This window comes from Chrysemys picta, chromosome 3 (assembly GCF_011386835.1).
Source record: "Chrysemys picta bellii isolate R12L10 chromosome 3, ASM1138683v2, whole genome shotgun sequence".
Taxonomy (NCBI): domain Eukaryota; kingdom Metazoa; phylum Chordata; order Testudines; family Emydidae; genus Chrysemys; species Chrysemys picta.
This window is the reverse complement of record NC_088793.1, coordinates 86,318,543-86,340,533: the sequence shown is the minus strand read 5'-3', so window position 1 is coordinate 86,340,533 and position 21,991 is coordinate 86,318,543. Positions and strand designations below refer to the sequence as shown.

Sequence of the window (21,991 nt, the reverse complement as noted above, 5' to 3'; positions counted from 1 at the left end):
AATCACATGGCCTAAATAATCCCCTGAATGATGATGGGAGCCAGCTGAGAAGCAACAGGCTAGGCTAGTATGAAGCTGGCAGCAGAAAGGGACGGGAGGAAAGAGGTCTGCAGTTATTCTCTCTGAGCCTAGGGAGAGAAGGGGAAAGAGCATTGGCCCAGAGGGAAGAGCATTTTCAGAGGAGGGTGGAGAAGGAGCCTGTTAGAGGCAACATAGGAAGCAGTCCAGAGAAACAACAGCAAGGTGTGAGACAGTGTAGACCCTAGCCGCTGGTTGTAGGGGCCCTGGGCTGGAACCCGTAGAAGAGGGTGGGCCTGGATTCCCCTACCAGCCACTGGGGGAAGCGGCACAGTCTGGACTCTGGATGGGAAGACTACTGGAGATAGTGTGTATGGAGAGACTGTGATACCCCGGAAGAGGAGGACTTTAGTGACCTGGCCAGAGGGATAAGCCACAAAAGGAGAGCACTCCGAGTTGCAGAGAGAGAGAGAGCGCAAGCAAGAGAGAGATGGCCGGATGAGTGGCAGAAAGGGGATGTTGGACCTGGAAAGAGCTAATCCCCAGACCAGCCACGAGGAAGCGCCCCAGCAGTGAGTGGACCCCACAACAGATGGGCAAACCTATTTGGCTAAAATAAAATAAAAACTGACCCAGACCTTGAACCAAATCTTAACCACATCCCTTTCCATCTCCTATTATATTTATAATTTTCACACAGCTCCGCACTTTCAAGCTCCCACTGGAACCAGAACCAAAGTGCCAAAATACTGGTGAAAAGGATGTTCTTGTGAGATTTCTGACCCAATCAGAAGTAGAAAGATATTACAGGAAATCTTGTTCTTATGAGATTTCAAGACTAATGTTACATAACTCAAAGAGATTTATATTGTTTGGAGAAGCAAATTGTACGCTTTTCAGAACCAAATCAAATCTCTGAACCTTTTGAAATTTCTCCATCATTACTTAATATGCTACTACTTAGGATTTGTTTTCCACATGAATTATCTCACACAACTGAAATCAGCACAAATGTCCACCACAATAGTATTATTTTTGTTCCTAATTCCTGTAAAAGGCTGTAGCCAAAGATCCTTGATAAGCACCAGAAACAAGCCTGAAGTCAATAATGATCTAAGCTCAATTTTGGCAATGACAATAATCTAATTAAGTATGAAGATAAATGAAGACAAGTCAGCTGTGCTTTCCAGTTTTCAAAGACTCATGGGGAGGAAATAAAAAGGGAAGGAAATACTTTTTTTAAAATGTAAAACTTTGCATTCACACATCATAAGACCAAAAAAAGCATAAGAAAATGCAAATATCAGCTTTTTCATAAAAATGTATTTTGAAAACTTCCTCATGGGCTATTTCTCTCTCTCTCTCTCTCTTTTTTTTTTTTAAAGAATATGGGAAAATTGTTTAGATTAAGCACCCAAAAACCTAGGTTAGAGCTAACACCTTTTGTATAGTATTTTGTGAAAAATAAGAGCACACACTTTTACACTTTAGTTCCAGGTCTTGAAATTGTATACACCGCTTGCTAATCAATCTTCTATCAGTGGCTTATATTATCAAAACATTTTTTAAAAGTATGTGGTCAGAGAAACCTTAATAAATGAAATCACAATACATTAACTTCAGTATGTCTAGTTCCACAGCAGTGAAATAGTTGATAATTAACAGAACTGACACCTTCTGATTTGTTGATCCTGCATGCCTGATGAAGATGAATTTACTCTTATCCTTAGACATCTGCTTGTTTTATACACCTGGGTACATCCACAACCTAAAATAAATGGTTACTTCTTTCCACTGACTTTTGTTTACTTCCATTTTTGTAGGATCCAATCATTGGATTTACCTTTGAGTTTTATACTTTTTGCATTTGTGACTTTTCTTCTCTTCTGTTGCTTGTACGGAGACTATAGTTTAACTGTACTTTCATAAAAATTACTAATATGGAGGAAATATTTTGTAGGAACTGAATTTTATTTCCTTAAGTTTTTCTACTTCACCTTAATAAAATACAGAGAATGTGTGACTTTCAAAAGAAAAGTAGCCAAACTAACCAAGAACAAACATTGCCAGGTCAACACTGATGAATACTGGGGCAGGAATAAGTATGCAGGATAGTTACAGAACTGGACAAAGGGGGTAAATTTCACTAACCTGGGCAATCAAATTGGAGCAGATGTTGAAATCTGAAGGGAGATAAATCAAAGATTAGAAAAGCAAGTAAAGCATAGGAGCCATTGAAGAGCTGGTCCATTAGAAATAGCCATATAACCATACTGGAAGTGTATAACACTAAAGCCCTTGTCAGAACTTTGTGTGAGACTGAAATGTGGTAGATAAAGCAGATGAGAAAGAAAGAGAATAGCGCTTATATTTGACAGCCATGCTTGTGGAAAAATCTGAGTGGTTTTAACTTTTTCAAATTACCTACAATATGAAGATATAGCTGTTTAACATACAATCACCTATGAGTACTGAACAACATTTGAAATGTATCTTCATATTGTACTTTCTAGGAAAGAGGCTGGTTGTAGAGCCTCTCAAAGAAAAGAAGTCATGGGTACCAAGAAAATGAATGATGCAGGAAAACTAAAAAAAAAAATTAAAAAATGTACAACTCCTTGAACAGGAGTCAAGGGAATGAACAGGATGACAGAGACTACAGGTTTATTAAGTTTTTTTTAAAAGGCAGAAATAATCTAGACAAGCCACTGAATCAATAGATAAAGGATATCTGTTTCACACAAAAATGTATATAGCTTCTGGACTTGTTTTAAAGTACATTTGTGCAGTAACATTGTTGGTTCACAAAAAGTCTTACACAGTGGAATTAATATTTGAGTAGTAAAGGAATACTGAAAGTTGTTCTTAGTGGGGTTATTTTACAATTTTCCATTTCTGTAAAGAATAGCAGTGGTGTGGAGTCTCAAACAACTTTTTGACAGACACCAGCTATTTTCTGAAAAATGTATAGAAGATTGATTTGTGTAAGGCAATTCTGCAGCTGCATTTAAACACTAAGTCTAGCCTTTTTCTAACAGAAATGAAAGCATCTTTTAAGAGTAACCTTTTCTCTGAAATAAATTTACAGAATAAAATTCTGAGCTCTTGTGGAACAAAGTTAACTGAACTAGGAAGATAAATAATATCAAGATATAGTTTAATGGCACTATTTACCAGACATTTTTTACAAACCAAGTGTGCAACATAAGTCATGAATTCTACTTCAGTTTCACCTTCTGTAAAATGGAAACAAATATTTTTGAAATTATTAATATAAGGAAAGAAGTTATTTATTGAATAAGGAAAAGTTATTTACTTGTTCCCATAATATAAGAACTATTGGCCACCAAATGAAATTAATGGACAGCAGGTTTAAAATAAATAAAAGGAAGTTCCTTCTTCACACAGTGCACAGTCAACCTGTGGAATTCCTTGCCTGAGGAAGTTGTGAAGGCTAGGACTATAACAGGGTTTAAAAGAGAACTGGATAAATTCATGGAGGTTAAGTCCATTAATGGCTATTAGCCAGGATAGGTAAGGAATAGTGTCCCTAGCCTCTGTTTGTCAGAGGGTGGTGATGGATGGCAGGAGAGAGATCACTTGATCATTACCTGTTAGGTTCATTCCCTCTGGGGCACCTGGCATTGACCACTGTCGGTAGACAGGATACTGGGCTGGATGGACCTTTGGTCTGACCCAGTACAGCCATTCTTATGTTTTTATGTTCTTATAATGGCATTTGGAAAAATGCTTTATGCATTATTATTTTAAGTATGCAATATTTGCAGTTGAACTCTCTCAGAAATTACCAAGCCTGCATTCAAGACATGAACTGAAAAGTTTTAAACACTTTGTTGTACTAGAAGGGAGAGACAGTCATTAGAAAGTAAAAGCATTTATTAACAGCCAATGTTAAACTGAACCTGCAACTTACCCATTATTTTCAAGTGATCTGCTAATTCTACAGAGTTACTTTAAAAGCTTCTAGCAACACGTCAATATTTTAGGTAAAAAGTTGGAACCTGTGAGAGCACTATAGACAATGAAGTATTTTAACAGCAGTGTAAAGATGGCATTATCATTAGGGCACTGTATCTGTCACAGAGGTCGCAGAAGTCATGGATTCCATGACTTTCCATGACCTCTGTGACTTCTGCAGCAGCCAGTGTGGCTGACCCCATGGCCACCCAAGCAGCTGGCTCTGGGGCCAGCTACTCAGGTGGCCCTGGGGACAGCCACACTGGCCGCTGCTGGAGCAGCTCCTGCAGCCAGCTGCTGCTCAGGCGGCTCCAGGGACCGCCCAAGCAGCTGTGTCGTCCCCCGTCCCATTCTCCCCTTTCCCCCCGTCCAGCAGTGGTCCCGGGGCGGCCGGAGCAGCCATTGGCACCCACACACACACACAGTAGCCATCCCCAAGGTGGCCAGAGCAGCAGCTGGCCCTGCCCTCCACCAGCAGTGGCCTCCTGGCTTTTCCTCCCTGCAGCAGTGGCCCCCCAAAAATTAGTCAGGGGGTATTTATAATATAAGTCATGGGACAGGTCATGGGCCATGAATTTTTGTTTATTGCCTGTGACTTGTCCATGACTTTTACTAAAAATACCCATGACTAAATCATAGACTTAATTATTGTGAATCTCCCCTATGCTCTCTGCATCGGCTGATAGTCGCTCTGAACAAATGTTGACACTATGGTGTGGTTGCTACTATAATGGGCCATACACCTTCACAGAAACATCTACCACAAATAATACTATCATTGAAGTCAGAAACGTTTCCCTGGCAGAATTCTAAACAGCATCTTCAGTAGCTCTAAATTTCTTTGAAACAGCTGGACAGAGACAGATGCTATACGAGTGGGAAGCTCTGTCTATCAGGACTATCTTTAATAGTTAACAGTGCCTTCATATTGGTCATACCTCAAAAAGTGCAGCTGCAGCATGCAGCATCAATTCAAAGCAATATGCTATTTCACATGACTACACCAAGGACTAAAAACTAAGAGCAGCATTTTATAGACAATGTAGAATGCTACATATCTGCTTTCACTGCTATTACCTCACATTTTACCTAAAGTAAGATAAATTATTTTTTTTAAAAAGACAACAAGGATGACACTGGGTGGGGGAGTTACTCCTACCTGCTTTTTGGGGAGGGGGAGGAAGAGAGATGAGAATTTTAGTGATGGACTGGCAGACTTGGAGAACAAACTCATTTATTTATCAATAGAAGAAGTACAACGCAAAGAAATGTCACAGGGATTAAACACACCTCCCCATAAATGTCCCTAATCCCTAATCAGTAGGAACTATTTCCACAGGCGAGAGTAGTTCAGTTTCCATGCTTAGTCAGTCCTTGGTCTATGCAAAGACTGCCAATAAGAAAAGTCAATTAGTGCTAAGAGTAGGGCTTTTCTGATGTGGACAATTGGCTGCTGAAAATTGAACAGCTAAATTAATTTCCCATTGGGTTCTGAACAATCATTAGATGAGAAACTGCTTTCAGTCACTACTGATTTAGGCTGCCTTTGAAATGGGAACCTAGAGGATTAAAGGTGTATTTATTCCAATAGTAATCCTCGAACTATCAATTCCCTGTAAAATAGCTTGCAATAATGTTAAAGTGCATGATATCAATTGTTTTTAAAAGTTATTAGTACCCCAACCCTGTAAAAAACATATCTAGGGCTTGAAAAATCCACTTGTATATTTGATCTGGATAGGAAGTGAGGTGGAGAAAGAAAAATCTCCTTTTCAATAACAGGTACCTGTGTCTGTTTCAAATTCACCAGCTCTCCCAAGCACTGGCTGATATAAGACATGAATTCCTGAGCATGGACAGCACTTTGGTAGAAATGCTAGCTAGCACATCATCTGCCTTTTACTTATTTAAATTTAGTAGTTGGGGTAGGGATTAGGTCTTCTTACCATGGACAACTGATAGGCTCCCTTACCTGGTCATAGCAGTCTTTGGCTAGTAGACTTAATACTGTACCTAGAATCTTTCTGACAAACTTTTAAAGACTTGGCTAAGTCTATTATTGACTATACTGCAATAAGCTTCTCTTTTGTTTCTTACTGCTAGTTTCACACCCTGGATCCTCCTTTTTGACAGAAATCAGAACATGTAGAAGAAAAAAAAACAGATATACAGCAATTCACTTTGCTAAGCAAGTGATTTTACCTGTAGATTTGTTTTCTTGGGGCTTGTACAACTAGCAGTCTGGAGGCTACGTTAGGGTTATTGCTGGCCATCCGTGACAACAGAAGAAGCTCAAGAGTTTTGGCACCACTACAAGCTGTCATTTGTCCAAGTCTCAAGCCTGTATTCCAGTAGAATTTTCCAAGTATATAATTTTAAAAAATATTTGACATTATTAATAATAGTAACAATTCTATAACAAACAGAAGGCAGTATCCTTTGGTTTGATGGATATACAAACAAGATACTACTCTTTCTTGTATGCTTGTACAGTATCTTAACCTATTTAGCAATTATGTTAGGGATGTGGATAAGCAAGCAGTATGAGCTCAAGGGTAGAGAAAAGTAAAATAGAAAAATCTGAATCTTAAATGACCTCTTTGACCAAAGGAAGCATCTGCATTATGTCTAGTAATAGAGGGCAAAACCTATACTGTTAATGTGGTGCTCTCCAACACTGATCTACTAGTGTATTCTCAAATATATTTCCATAGACTGACATTTTAAGTAACTTTCCTTGGTATATAGTTTTACCCATTTAGCAATTGATGTCTTAAGGCTCTTAATTCTGTTTTCAAATGTTCAGTTATTAAACCACTTTCTCGTCTTATGTAATTTAATATTTCTTTAGGATGATGAAATTTAGAGTACATGTGAAGGAGGAGGCAAGCCTAATTCAAAAAAGAGGAGGTAAATTCTGGGACAAGTTTGGGAGATACATTCATGATAATCTGGGTTACTAAGAACTGTAAGAATGGTTTCTCTGATTCTTAAGATCAGTCTGGCCAACATAGCAGCAATCAGAAAGGCTACAGCCAGCTATATCATCTTGTTCTATGATCCCATCATCTCTAACAAGTTATGCATAGGCATCTTCAGTTTACACTTTAGGAGTGCATGATATAGTGTGGGGTCTGTGGTACTGAAGAGCAGCACTAAGCCAATGCACCAGAATCATGTTGAGGGTAACATTGCTGGAAATGAAGTGGAAGACTGAAGGCTGGATCTACAGGAAATGTAATCTCAATCCAATCTGTCAAAGTGCCTTCCTGTCCCGTAGTTCTGGAGCCAGAGGTTAAAGATAATTAAGAAAAGACAGTTACCTTTTCCGTAACTGGTGTTCTTCGAGATGTGTTGCTCATGTCCGTTCCACAATAGGTGTGCGTGTTCGCCATGTGCACCGGTGCCGTAATTTTTTCCCTTAGCAATACCTGTAGGGGAGCGCCCCTAGCGACCCCTGGAGTGGCGCCACCATGGCACGGTATATGGGGCGCGGCGCGCTCCCCCCATCCCCAGTTCCTTCTTGCCAGAAAACTCCGACAGTGGGGAAGGAGGGTGGGATGTGGAATGGACATGAGTAACACATCTCAAAGAACACCAGTTATAGAAAAGGTAACTGTCTTTTCTTCTTTGAGTGATTGCTCATGTGCATTCCACGGTAGATGATTCCCAAGCTATACCTGTTGGAGGTGGTTAGGAGTTCACAGACACTCGGGATGGAGCACTGCTCTGCCAAACCCGGCGTCCGCCTGGCCTGGGAGACAATCGTATAATGCGAGGTGAACCTGTGCACCGATGACCATGTTGCAGCTCTACAAATGTCCTGAATAGGGATGTGAGCTAGAAAGGTGGCTGACGAGGCTTGCGCACTTGTTGAGTGCGCTCTTACAATTGGTGGTGGGGAAACTCCCACCAGATCATAACAAGTACAGATACATGAAGTGATCCAGCTGGAGAGCCACTGAGTAGAGATCGCCGACCCTTCATTTGTTCAGCAATGGCAACAAACAGCTGTGTAGTCCCCAGCGCCTGGTCCCCTTCTGAATGCGGGGCCAGGGAGAAGCGCTCCGCTGACCCCCTCCTGGGGGGTTAAGAGATGGAGGCTAATGGTCTGTCTGACGCCCTGGCTACCGAGCGAGCCACCTGCGGGGTCTGCATCGGGGCCCATGGGGTCCACTGGTACCAGGACACTGGCCAAGGAGCCTGGTGCCATTGCATTTGCTGCAGCACTGTCGGAGCAGGCTGCCCCGCCGGACTCATCTGGTCCACTGCCGGCTCTGAGTGGAGGCTGGGCTGGTGCACGAATGACCACTATCCAGGGATGGGGATGAGTAGTGGTGCCGTGAGCGGTGCCGGGCCCGAGACCGTGAGTCCGGTATACAGGAGCAGGAATACCATCTGTAGCGGCTGCTCCGCAAACAGCTCCGTCAGGCAGATCTGTGGCGGCCGGTTGCCGGCGATCTACGCCTGGGGCTGCGGGAGCCGAGCCGTGCCAGGGACCACAACGGGGACGAAGAGTGCCAGCAGCGTCGACATCCGTACCACAAGGGGCTATGCCGGCTTCTCAGAGTTGGCAACCTCCGGTGCTGTCAGTCCTAGTCCTGGCAGGGCGTGCTCTGACCTTGAGGCCTGCGCTCCCTAGATGTGGAGCGGTGCCTCGAGTCCCTGTTGCTCGACACCCAGCCAGACAATTGGGTGGAGGTCAGCAGAGACTGGTGCGAGCTGCAAGCGGGGTGGTCATTCGGTGAAGAGTGGCGTCGGGATCCTTCCCGCGACTGTAAGCGGTACCGCCCGGGTGGCGACTGCGGTGGTCCTAGCGCTGGTTTGCCTCTGGACCGGGGAGCTGCTGGGGTCGATGCAGCTGGTATCGGAAGAGACATTATGTCTCGAGCCACCTGTAGGGCCTCCGGCATGGAGGGCACCTGTATGTGGCCACTGGCATCCGAGGAGGTCAGCTCAGAGTGGGCTGGGCTACTCTGCTCTACCCGAGTCAGAGGCCGCAAGGGCAAGGGGGATCGAGAGCTGCCCAGTGCAGGTCTAAGCTTGCCCCCAGCGTTGTTCCGGTGTCTTGACGGAGAAGATCGCTTCTTCGTCTTCTTAGAGCATCCTGTAGATGGGGAGCGGTGCCGGCTGGTGGAAGGCACCACTGGGTCGCCGCGCACCGATGCTACAGTGCTCGGTGCCAACTCGGAGCGGTGCAGCGGTATCGGGGTCAGGGCCAACTTCATCAATATGGCTCAGAGCTGTATATCTCGCTCCTTCTTAGTCCAGGGCTTAAACAATCTGCAAATTTTGCAGCGGTCGCTGACGTGGGTTTCTCCAAGACAGCGTAAGCAACTAGTGTGCAGGGGGGCATAGGCCGTTTACAAGTGCCGCACGACTTAAAGCCTGGGGCATGCCCTGACCCAGGCGCAGTTATTACAAGCTCTTCTATATATATACATATACACACACACACATACTTTTAAAACTACAGGTACTAACTAGCCACAGAACTAAACAACAGTCCAAACAGGGAAGGCTATAGAGAAGAGCTGGAGCACAGCAGTTCCAAAGCACCGTCACTGGCGGCAAAAAGGAACTGGGGGTTGGGAAGTGCGCAGCGCCCCTTATACTGCGCCATGGTGGCGCTACTCTGGGGGTTGCTAGGGGCGCTCCCCTACGGGTACTGCTAAGGGAAAAACGCCCGGTACCGGTGCACGGGGCGAGCACACACACCTACTGTCGAATGGACATGAGCAATCACTCAAAGAAGAAATTAAACTAGGTCTCTGACATAGGATCCAATTGTTGTTGTTGAAAATGCTTGAGCAGAACAGGAAAGTAATTGATTAAATAGCCCATGCAATGAGATATGATTCCAGTATCTTCCAGAAGACAACAGACTAAACAATGCATACAATGCTATGGTATCAGTGCATCAGTAATCATGCTGATCGTCTCATTAGTTCCTTGTACTCTCCCATCTGTCTATCTGAATCCATCTGCTGTCTCTTGTCTTATAGTTGGATTATAAGCTCTTTGGGCAGGGAGAGATCAACTTTTTGTTCTGTTTGTTCGCTCAGCGCCTAGCACAATGGGGTCCTGGTCCATAATTAGGGCTCCTAGGCATTGTGGTAATACAAATAAATAAATGCAGCTATTTGAAATGATGCTGTCTTCCTATTAGGTCTAGCAAGAACATCATTAATTATTCAGGAAACATCTTGAGACTGACAACTCTCCTGAACTCCTTTATCCCTTAGATTTTCTTCCCACGTAACCTTACCTACTAGTTATCTAAGTTTGTTGAGGCTTTTTTGAAGTTCACTGTCCTCATTCTACTGTTCTCATTCCTTCCTTTCCTTAGGGTATGTCTACACTACCCGCCGGATTGGCAGGCAGTGATCGATTCAGCAGGGGTCAATTTATCACATCTAGTCTAGACGCAATAAAATCGACCCCCGAACGCTCTCCCATCCACTTCTGTACTCCACCACCGGGAGAGGCGCAGGCAGAGTCGACGGGGGAGCGGCAGCAGTCAACTCACCGCAGTGAAAACACCATGGTGAGTAGGTCTGAGTACGTTGATTTCAGCTACGTTATTCACGTAGCTGAAGTTGCGTAACTTAGATCGATTCTCCCCCCTCCCCTACAGTGTAGACCAGGCCTTAGACTCATGAAGCTTGAAGATTTCAGGATCACTTTCACCCAAGTTGCCCTCCTCATTCAGTTCGCTACCAATTTCTCTCTGTTAGTCAGAATCAAGTCTAAAATGGCTGCCCTCCTGGTTTCTTCTTCCACCTTCTGAAACAAGAAGTTGTCTCTTCTCCCTCCCCCGCAACACTTTTCATGAACATACTAGACTTTCTGTGTTTTGCTGTATTATTTTTCCAACAGATATTTTGGTAGTTAAAGTCTTCTAGGTCTTGTGTTTTGAATATGTGTTATTTTTCCTAGAAATGCTTCATCCACCTTCATCCTCCTGTTTTGGTTGTTTCTACTAGACATCTAACATGATGTTGCCCCCGATTTTTTCCCCTTTTATCTTCATTCAGACACATGCAACTGGCCTTCCTCAGAGCTCCTTCTGGACCTCGGAACAAGTTCATACATTCTAGTACAACGCAACACTTTCTCCCTTTTCCTCTGTCTGTCCTTCCTGATCAAGCTATACTCCTCTATATCAATATTCCAGCCATAATATTTATCCCACCAAACCTCTGTGGTGCCAATTAAGTAATAATTTTGCTTGTGTACTAAGAATTCCAGTTATTCCTGTTTATTCCCCATACTCTTTGCATTTGTGAATAGACAGCTAAGATCTTGAGCAGATTCTCCACTGTTCTCCCTCTTGTTTCTTCTATGATCCTATTAGAATTTATCATTCCTCTCCACCTCACCTTCCACCCCTCTGTCAAAGTCACTCTTTTATACTTACATTTGGACTTTTGTCACCACACCTCATCCCAAAGCCATGTCCCATTTAATTTAAAGACATAAAACAGCTATGCACTGTAATTAATTGTAACTTTAAATAGTAAATTGGTTGACAGTATAAGAGTTTAAATATAAGGGCTTGTAAACTATTAATTAAATGTATTTGACAAATTCTACTAGCATTAATGTGATGCATTTGCTGAATATAATTTTGGATACCACAACAAATTATCAAATAAACTATCTGACAAATACCAGCGAGTTTCATCAGATAATTATGCAGTACTGTTTGACCAGCCCTACTTAATCCATCCCTTGCCTTTGTTAAAACTGCTTTGCCTGTCTTTACTTCACTTGTCTTTCATCCTGTATTAGACAGCAACACAGATTTTTCTGCAATTTTCTCTACTACTCCTCTTTTCTTTTCCCTACATTGCATTCTCTATCTCCTGACATAGATTTCCCTCTCCTTTTTCCATTTCTCCCCCAACACTTATCTCAGTAACATACTTCTCATTTCTAATTTATCCCATCATCTCTCTCTCTCTTGCCCAACATGACAATCCATGCATCCAAACAAAGGGCTAGGAAATTTTACTGATACCCAATAACCAAAGGACTAACCCTACTAGCCACAGATGGATACAAAACATGGGGTGAAGCTGGGATGGAAACCCTTTTCAGGGGCAACATCAAGGTAAGAAGCCAGCCTCCATATCCCTCCAACTGTTGGGAAAAGGGAAGATGCTGAGATTTGTTTCAGGGTGTTAGTCTTACACTCTGCTTGTGAACTCCCCATTTTTTGTATTAGCCTCAGGTTAGAAGTCGTCAGATAATTTGAAGCCACTCTCCCCACCTCTCTCTGGCCGCTGGAAGAGAGAAGGAGCATTTCTTCAATTTCCTACTAGCATCTCTTGGCTGCCAGAGTGTGTGGGATTTGCTGCTGCTTAACTGCTCTTCCCCTCCACTCCCCCCTAGGCTGTTGAGTGTGTGGGTTATCCACAGTGCTCTATGCCTCTCAATTTGCTCCTGCAAGGGGGGGGGGGTGTTCTGTTACTATAACCATTCCCCAACCCATTTTTAAGTTCCTATCCCTAATAATAATTCAGGCTGCAAGTTTGTCATGGAAGTCATGGAAATCACAGATTTTCTGTGCCCTCCATGACTTCTGCAGCAGCTGATGAGCCTGGCCTGGGGGCCGCCTGAACAGCTCAGGCAGTCCCTGCACCAGCCGCACCAGCTGTTGCTGGGGCAGTCTCGGACCACTGTGCCCCCCTTGCCCCAGCAGGAGTTTGGGGGGGGGCTCCCTTGAAGCGGTGACATCCCCTCCCCCTGCTCCTAGGTGGAGGCACGGCCAGGGGTCTCTGCACGATTCCCCCGCCTGCAGGGGCCACCCCCCAGCTCCTATTGGCTGTGTTTCTTGGGGTGGAGGCAGCACGCAGAGCTGCCTGGCCACACCTCTGCCTACCATCTGAGGGAGGGGGATGTCACCAATTCCAGGGAGGCACAGAGCCGGGTAGGGAGCCTTGCAGCAGGGCCTTTCCTAGCAATTCTGGGGCTTTACACAGCCTTCCAACTCCCCCCCACAGAGGGGGGGGAGGCCTCTGCAGGGGGGCTGGCCGCAGGCCTCCTTGGGAGGGGGCGGGCTTGCTTGGGGGGGCAGCGGGGGAACCACCCCCCAGCACTCACCGGCAGCGCTGCTGGGTCTGGGTCACTGCATTTCCTGCCACTGGTGAGTGCAGGCCCAGCCCTGCTGCAGAGCTCAGTGGAGTGGGGGTGGGGCTGGGGCTGGGGCTGGGGCGTAGCGGGGTGGAGCAGGGCGGGGGGCCTGGGGAAGAGCCAGAGCAGGGGCTGGAGCAGCACACAGCTGCGCAGGGCACCAGATTTCCTGGTTTCCAGGCCCACATTTTCCGGTACCCTATGCAGCTGTGTACTTTGCGTATGGGTAAGAACAGCCCTGCCTGCCAACCCCGCTACCCCACCCCCAGCACCAGCAGAGGTGCCAGGCTGCACTCCCTTCCCTCCCCCCAGCATCTGCAGCGCACCCCATAGCTGCCCCCCCCCCCCCAAGATTTAGTCAGGGGTATATAGTAGAAGTCCTGGACAGGTCACAGGCTGTGAATTTTTGTTTACTGCTTGTGACCTGTCCATGACTTCTACTAAAAATACCCATGACTAAAATGTAGCCTTAGTAATAATTCCTGTGTCTTATCCGCTGTTTGTGTCTCGATCTCCAACAATACAGCAAAATGAAATTGACCTCATTCTTCTTAGTTTCATTGCTGGCCAGAAGGATTTGAATGACAGCTGTAAACTCACAAAACTGTAGTCAGTTTTCATTCTGCTGCAGCTTGTGGAAGCTCTTAGAAGCAAAAGCACTACACTATGTGCATGCAGACTTAAAAAGATGGCATTGCATCAACTTAACCTTGATTTGTGTTTGGAAGGTTATTTTCTTAACCAGATGAGCTAGAAACATTTTTTTTTAAAACAAAACCTTATACACCTCTACCGCGATATAACGCTGTCCTCGGGAGCCAAAAAATCTTACCGTGTTATAGGTGAAACCGCGTTATATTGAACTTGCTTTGATCCACCGGAGTGCACAGTCCCACCCCCCCTCGGAGCACTGCTTTACCGCGTTATATCCGAATTTGTGTTATATCGGGTCGCGTTATATCGAGGTAGAGGTGTATTCTGCAGAAAGTGACAGCACTAACCCAGGCAAGTACGTAAATCTGCAAATCATTTTTTCTATAATTCTTACTAGCACATATTTTAAACTGATCCATGTTTGTTAGGGATTATTTAAACAGACAGATATTCATAAATTGACCATCCATTTAACTCCAGGGGGATCAAAAGACTGCACGTGTGTATCTTGTGATGTTACAACATTTGGATTTGGTCAAAAGAGTTATTGGGAATGGAGGAGTCCTTTAGGCTTATATGTAAAATAATTATCATAAAATATATCTTTCACAAATGGGTACTCTTTCAGGTACATATTAAAACACTCTGTTTCTGATCAATGATCCAAGCCCAAGGTTTAGAAAAGTTTACCGATCCTGAAAGCATACGTATTACACTGCTTTTACAATGGATATAGCATTGCTTATTCACAAAACATTAAGATTTTAGCATAACAATATATTTATTGCTGGCTTGCTTCCTCCTGACTTTCTTTGCTTCTAACATGACTAGAACCAGAGATTAATCAACTATGGTGTTTGAATGCCAGGTTTTCTGAAATGCTAGTGATCATCAATTGAAGTGTTTAATTCAGAACCATCAAATTTTGCATGTAGGTAAACAGATATTACATTGATAAGATCCATAAAAATACCTATACAGTAATAAGTCACAGTTATATAGACTATACTGCTCCCTCCCCTCGCCTCCCATTGTTTGTGATTCATTTGTCACATCTTGCCTTACACTGTAAATTCTACAGGGATGGGACTGTGTCTTTGCAAAGCACCTACTATAAATGGGGCCTTGATCCCTATTGGAGCCTCTGGGTGCTAATACAATATAAATAATAATTTAAGATACAGATTTCCATCCAAAATTTTGTTTCCTTAATCCAGATGTTTAAAGGAGAAAAGTGTAAAACAGGCAGAAGACTTCCCCATTTCTTTCAGTAACAATCTGTTAAGTAAAAAAAGAAAGAATTTGTTTTGCACTGGAATGGAACGATTGCTTCCAAGTGTTGGATGCTGTTTAGGACTGATTTTCCTTGCAGGTTTACAGGCAAAGCAGAGAGTACAACAAATTAAGGATTTTATGAAAACTCTATTAAAAGAATGCTTGGATTTTTTTCTCTGGATCATTTGTCAGTTATTCTGATAGTGTAAATTCCTCAGAAATGGAGAAGTTTCCCCCCAAATGTGGTAGATTGACCAAACCTATTGAAATTCATAGCATTTTAATACTGATGTTAAATTAAGGCAGGGTATGTTTCTAGATATTTGTACAAAAGATCCAAATATTGGGTTTTAGGATATCACATGGGAGGAAACCCTTGATATTGCCATTTCAAGATCATTTTATAAATCTTACATTTTATACCTACCTTTACATAACTCTTTCCAAGGCATCAACAGAAAGTATAATACCATTAACAGCAGCATAGATCACAAGTTGCTTTTTTATACTGGATCCCTATCCCTCAGTTTGAGCCATAATTTACCCCTATATGATAAAGAAGAGACCATACTGCAAAAGCCGACCATCTATATATATGAAAGCACATAATAAACAGAATAAACTATTTTAAATCAGTAAGCTGTCTCTTTTCCCCCCCAACTCTACTTGTGGGTTCAATCAAATCTTGGGCCCAAGCAACACCCATTTACAAGCATCCTAATAGAGCTGAGAATCTCTTATGCAGTACTTTTGGCTAGTTAACGGATTGTCATAATTTTTGCCTGTATTTTGTATAACCCAATTTACCTTAGTGATGGCAGATATGTTAGCTTTGTCTTTCAGAATTCTGAAGAAGTTTTAAGGTGTGTTTAGTAATTTTCATGTATTTGGTTATTGCTAGTTCCTCACACATACAAGGAAGGCATCAAATTAGATTTTTTTAAAATTTATTTTGCTTGCCTCTTGAGCGCTGTCATTTACTGGAGCAGCTGGAAAACTCAAAGCGAACAGAAGTCCAGTGCCTCACTATTTCTGCCTGATGTGGTATCTAGTCTGCAATTACACTACATGGGGATTTGTTTAAAAAAAGGATTTACTCACTATTTTGAAGAAATACAGTCTACATAAAAATAGGCACACAGTAAAACCACTAATAATACAATTATAACGAAGTAACCAAAAACAAGTCACAATTTTTGGTCAATCAAAAATTCAAATAATTGCCTGCTTATAATACATTAATTTAATACCAGCAGTGACATTTTTCATGCAGAATCATTTCATGTACTTGATGCATTCACTGCCACAAAGTGGTACAACATCATGACATCATAATTTGTCACCCACTATGTTGTATATAGGCATATTTTAAATAAAACTCTTTTTGCATCAAGTTACTTACTTATGTCAGACAAATTAATGAAAACTGAAGCAATCCTGATTTTTTCCATGATAGATGGCAAACCTAGTAGTGGCTGCTCTTTATCAAACATTCTTAGTGTGAATTTGCTGAAGAGGCTGTGGAATGGAATAATCAATTCATCCCTTCTGATTCATTTTTTTTAAAGATATGCCTACACTACAGATGCTACAGTGGCATACCTACGGCACTGAACCTATGCCGCTGTAATGCATATGCTTCCAACATCGACGGAAGGGTTCTTCCAAAGTGTAGTTAATCCATCTCTCTGAGAGGTGGTAGCTATGTCAACAGAAATTTCATCGACCTACCCACTATTTCATCAACCTACCCATGTCTGCACTAGAAGTTAGAATTTTTTCGCAGCCCTGAGCATGGCAGCTAGGTGAATCTAATTTTTTTTAAGTGTAGAACAGGCCTAAGTCCTTTGCTTTGCAAGTCCATCACTTCAGGCTCGACAGCCCCAGTTAGGAAGCTGCTCAAAAATAACTCACTAAGAAATGTGATGCTTGGCCAGTTGGATGAAGTTCATATAAGGTGCCTCCAAGTTGCACCAAATATCATTAGAGTAAGAACTTTGTAGGCGGAGAAGAAAGTGAAAGAGCAGTAATTTTTTTTGCTGTAGAGACAAAGTAACTGAAGTACATGCACAAGACGTAGATGACGGACAGCTTCTATGGCACCATAGCTCCAGGTTCTATTAGTTATTGTAGAGATAGGAACTATCCTAATGGAGCACTAACCCTGGCAGTTATAAACCCATGAAAATGAGAATGGAATGTTATTACTGGAGTTATAAGAAATTTGGAATTTCCTTTTTCATATTTATTATTACGAAATTTCAAAGGGAAAGGCAAGATATAGCCCAAATATTTTACTTCTAACAAAACTAGCAAATAATTATTAAAAAATTGATGTACTGGCAGTGCAAATTTTTAGCAAAGCTCTAGTTAATAATACTGCTGACATATCAATCAAAATGGGAAATTAAGCATGGACTAGAAATCAACCTTTTTCAGCAATATATTTTAATTCTTTCATTACATTCATGATCAAAATCTCCCTATTTTGTTATCTGCAGGAGTGTTTTTTATTAAAGTATCCAATAAATCCAAAGCATAATATTTGTATATTCTAAAGTATATTCTCAGTACTGCTCTGAACTCTAATATGCAACATCCAGTCACTATCCTCACTCAAATGATACATAAATATACAGTGTAATTGGCAAAGTTTACTGTTCAGGGCCTTAAAAAAAACTAAACAATTTTGTTCAGTCAATAGTACAAAATTCATTTGAAGTGAAACAGAATACTACTCAGAGGCTTTCTTGTGCAGTTAAAATACTTTTCCTTTTCCCCCTCTATACAACCTCAGGGGAGAAAATAAGGAACTAAAAATTAAACTGGCTCCAGACTAAGAGAGTGTAAAGATTGACAGCTAGAATGTCTCCTAATTGCAGACAACATTAGAACACAAGCCACGTGATCCTCCACAGTACAACTTTGGTGTTAGATATTCCTAATACCAGTGATTTTCAGAATATAAAGGGAATAGATTTTTTAAATAAACTAAACATAGTAAAAGATGTGCACTTACCAAGTGAACATAAGGCACAAAGTATCCAAAAAGTGCAGCAGGGATTCCAAAAGCCCAGATTCGATAACCCGTAACCTTGAAAATGGAGAAACTGAAAATCTTCTTTGCAGGAGGAAATCTCAACATGCCCTTCTTTCCACCCTCTTTGTCACTTGCACTGGAAATGAGGGGTTTGTAAGTGAAGCCAGCCAGGAAAAGAACAAACATAAGGATGCACAGGACCCTTAAAGTGTTGTACAGGCCAACTGAATCAATCAACACTCTTAAAAGGAAAGGCAGTGACACAGTGAACAAGCTGCTGCCAGCAGTGACGATGCCATTCACTAGTCCAAGGCGCTTCTTGAAATAGTGCCCCAGAATGACCAAGGATGGCTGGTATGCAAATGAACAACCACAGGCAAATAAGATTCCATAGGTGAAATACAGAGGTTCAATGGTGCTATATGAAAAGAAAAAAAGGTTGAAAATTGCATTAGTATGTTACATGCAACATTGTGAATGCTCATATTCAACAGTAACATATAAAAGAGTTAATCTTCCAAATATGTGATTGCAGAATAAAATATTACACCTCTACCCCGATATAATGCGACCCGATATAACATGAATTCGGATATAATGCAGTAAAGCAGTGCTCGGGGGGGGGGGGGGGCGGGGCTGCGCTCTCCAGCGGATCAAAGCAAGTTCGATATAACGCGGTTTCACCTATAACACGGTAAGATTTTTTGGCTCCCAAGGACAGCGTTATATCGGGATAGAGGTGTAATATAGTTTATACTTATTTACGTAGAAGTAAATTCTATCAACTCAAGCACACAATAGTTAAGTGGGAAAATCAGAGAATATTTCATAATCTTTCATTGACCAGATCTGATTGAAAGTACACTTAATATTCTTTAAGAGATATTCTCAGGTCAAGTTAGACCCAAAACATAAGTTCAGTAACATCTGTGGTTTATTTGTTTTTAAATCCAATGAAAATACTATTTTGTTTGGATTTAAGCATTTCCCTACTATGTTTGCAACCCAAACTTTGCAACATTATGAGAATGCTTGAGGGCCAAAAAGTGAACCGGATGTCTATTTTTATGGTCCACAAGGAAAGTACAATAATGAAAGAAGTAAATGAACACTATTAATTGTGAGGAATAAAACTAGAAAATTATTTCAAATTTTAGTATAATGGGTTATGTATAACTGGTCAGATTTTGTTAAGTATGATTTTTCACCTGACAACATCCCTTTAACCATAACAAAATATTCAAAGTTATTTCACTTTTCTACATCAGTGTTTTCCAGCATTTATATTTACATATACAGGTATAGTACAGGCCAAAAAAAGTAATGGGAAAAATCTATTAAAAGAGAACGACAATCTTACTCCAGTTTATATTAGGAACGAGCAGCACTATGGTTTGTTCCTTGTGGCAGAGATTTCCACCACAAAATACAATGAAGTGAGAACAGAGCCATTCTCTTGCTACACAAGTAAGATTAGGCTGCCACCAAAAAGATTCATGCACCAGAGAATATGGATATAATTAATAAAGAGAATACAAGCAAAGTAATGAAAATATATTTTCATCTCCAGGAGATTGAGACAGCTGCAACACAGAGGAGCAGGGTGGATTTGATTTAAATTAAATTGATTTAAATCACTAGTCAGGAAGACTCGATTTAATCATGGTTTTCTACATAAAAGAGCATTCTTGTTGATTGTTATAACCTTAATACATATTCTTCACAACGCAGAGATAGATGTAGGTTTCATTTTTAAAAGGTACACACTATACATTTTTAAACAGTGATTTATTTTGAAAACTTTTCAGATTAGTTTTACAGCTATATCAGAAAATGAATGAATGTTTGGTTATTTCATTTACCAAAGGTAATTGAAGCATATATTTATGAAGTCATTGGGAGGTGAACTATCTCCAATTCAACAGGTTAATCATTAGTATTTGGAGGATTTTCTTGCCATGCTGTATTAGGAGGAGAACATCAGCAGACAGACATTTAAATGGTTTTATTTAACTAAAACAACAACATTAAGTATTCTGGATTTTTTTCTTCAATCGCAAACATATAATATTTTAACAAAACAAACATATGTCCTTCGCTTCTCACATTTATCTCCAGACTTCTTCTCCTTGTCCAGATCTATTCCGCCCCCAACAATCTTCTAATTCATTGAACTTTTTGAAACTTTGTTCTTTTAGAGAAAGGTAAGGGATTGACTCTCTGTACACAAATTTGCAGTGGGACAATAGAGTTGAGGTCTGTTATTTCTCTGTTATTATTTATTTATTTAAAACATTTGTGCTGTTAACAAGCATGTCTGTAGACACAAATCCACAGTTTGAGGACTGCAAAACTGAGCATCTCTGATGGTATCTTCTAGACTGAGCAGAGTCCCATTGGGTAGATACAAAGATTAACCTAAATTAATCTATACAGAAGCCTGTGGAACCCCATAAAATTGGGTCCCTAATCCATGAACTATTGGAACTCATTTACAAAAATTTTCTTAAACATTACATGAATATATTGTCTCATACTATAGAATTAGAATTTATAATCCCTATTACATGATGAGATATCTTTGAGCTATAATGTATCTATCTTTAGATAAAATGCTTTTCGAAGAAAAAAACCCTATCCAAAAAATCCAACTTAAATTAAAAAAAATCTGATTTTTTTTATTTATTTTTTTAAATCATTGATTTTTTTTCCACCCTGCAGAGGAGAGATTACAATAGTGAATTCCGCATTAGAATTCTGTTAGGGAGTCAAGTACTCTCTGTTAGAAGTCAAGTACCAAGCTCTTATTTCAGGAGGTTGTCTAGACAAGGATGAAAGATGCATTTTACAAAACAGTTCATTAACACATTTTAAGTAAAACTTTTAAAAACTATAGTGCAGACAGAGCAAATTGTATTTTAAAATATGAAACCCAGTGGCAGTGAACCCTAGAATTTTAGAATGTATTAGTTAAAACACATTGGCTAACGTGTTTTTAAAATACCTAGACTAGGATAAAAGGTGTAAGCCATAAGAGGACAACTACAGTTGGGATAGTACTGGCCTGCAAAAAGCATTAATATACTCTGAGGACTATGGGTCTTGGAATTATTATATTAAAATCAAACAGGAGAGTCCGATGGCACAATACATCTTATCTGTGTTTGTTAATAAAGTTTTTTGTTCCTTTCCTTCTGCCAAAAGATGGCAGCCTAATCTTTTCTAAATAGATGTATTCAGGGCCTGGTGTTCTATGCGGTATCTTAGAACTAATACTGTTCTTCAGTCTGTAAAATGACTCATGCCTACGATCTAATCAAAAAGTAGACCAAGGCATAATTTAGTAGTAGAAAAGTACAGTATGTATTTGCTCTAAAAAAACGAAATGACATGCAGCCATTAAACGTGGCTATAATTTACTGATTGTGTTACATCTGTTCTTTTAAATATGAAACCTATCCATGAAGAGGCAAAAATTTAAAATGTGTGCATGTAGCAGAAATGTTTTACTATATGTATGTTGTGTGTATTTGTTAACTCTTCCAAAGGAATCTCACGCTGGAGATATGATTTACCATTTGCAAAAGTGGTTCTGGTTTGTCATTATCAGATTATACCCCTTTCGGTGCTTTATTACTTTCTCTTTAATTATTTTCTCAGTTATTTTTCACTGATTGATGGTCATAAAAACCAATCATGTCTTATTTGTTTACTATTTCTTCTTATCTTGCTGCTGTTGGTTACCTTTCCTGCAATATGGGTCACAGATTGATCTGCAGAACTTAGAGCAGCAAACTTTTTATTATGGGTAGTAAATTGTGCAAGTATTCCCTCTCTGCACACACACACTCTCACTTTTCCCCACCTAAAGTACCTTATTAGTCAAAC

At 41.0% G+C, this 21,991-nt stretch overlaps 1 protein-coding gene across 3 annotated transcripts in view; it reads right to left on the bottom strand.

Annotated features, from left to right (window-relative positions):
- Positions 1–21,991, bottom strand: part of SLC16A10 (solute carrier family 16 member 10) — a 146,291-nt gene that overhangs the window by 36,504 nt on the left and 87,796 nt on the right. For all 3 annotated transcript variants that reach the window (XM_005287606.5, XM_065590258.1, XM_065590257.1), the window contains one exon: positions 18,083–18,521. In XM_005287606.5, the coding sequence (XP_005287663.2) occupies positions 18,083–18,521 (439 nt within the window). The remainder of the gene's footprint in view (positions 1–18,082; positions 18,522–21,991) is intronic.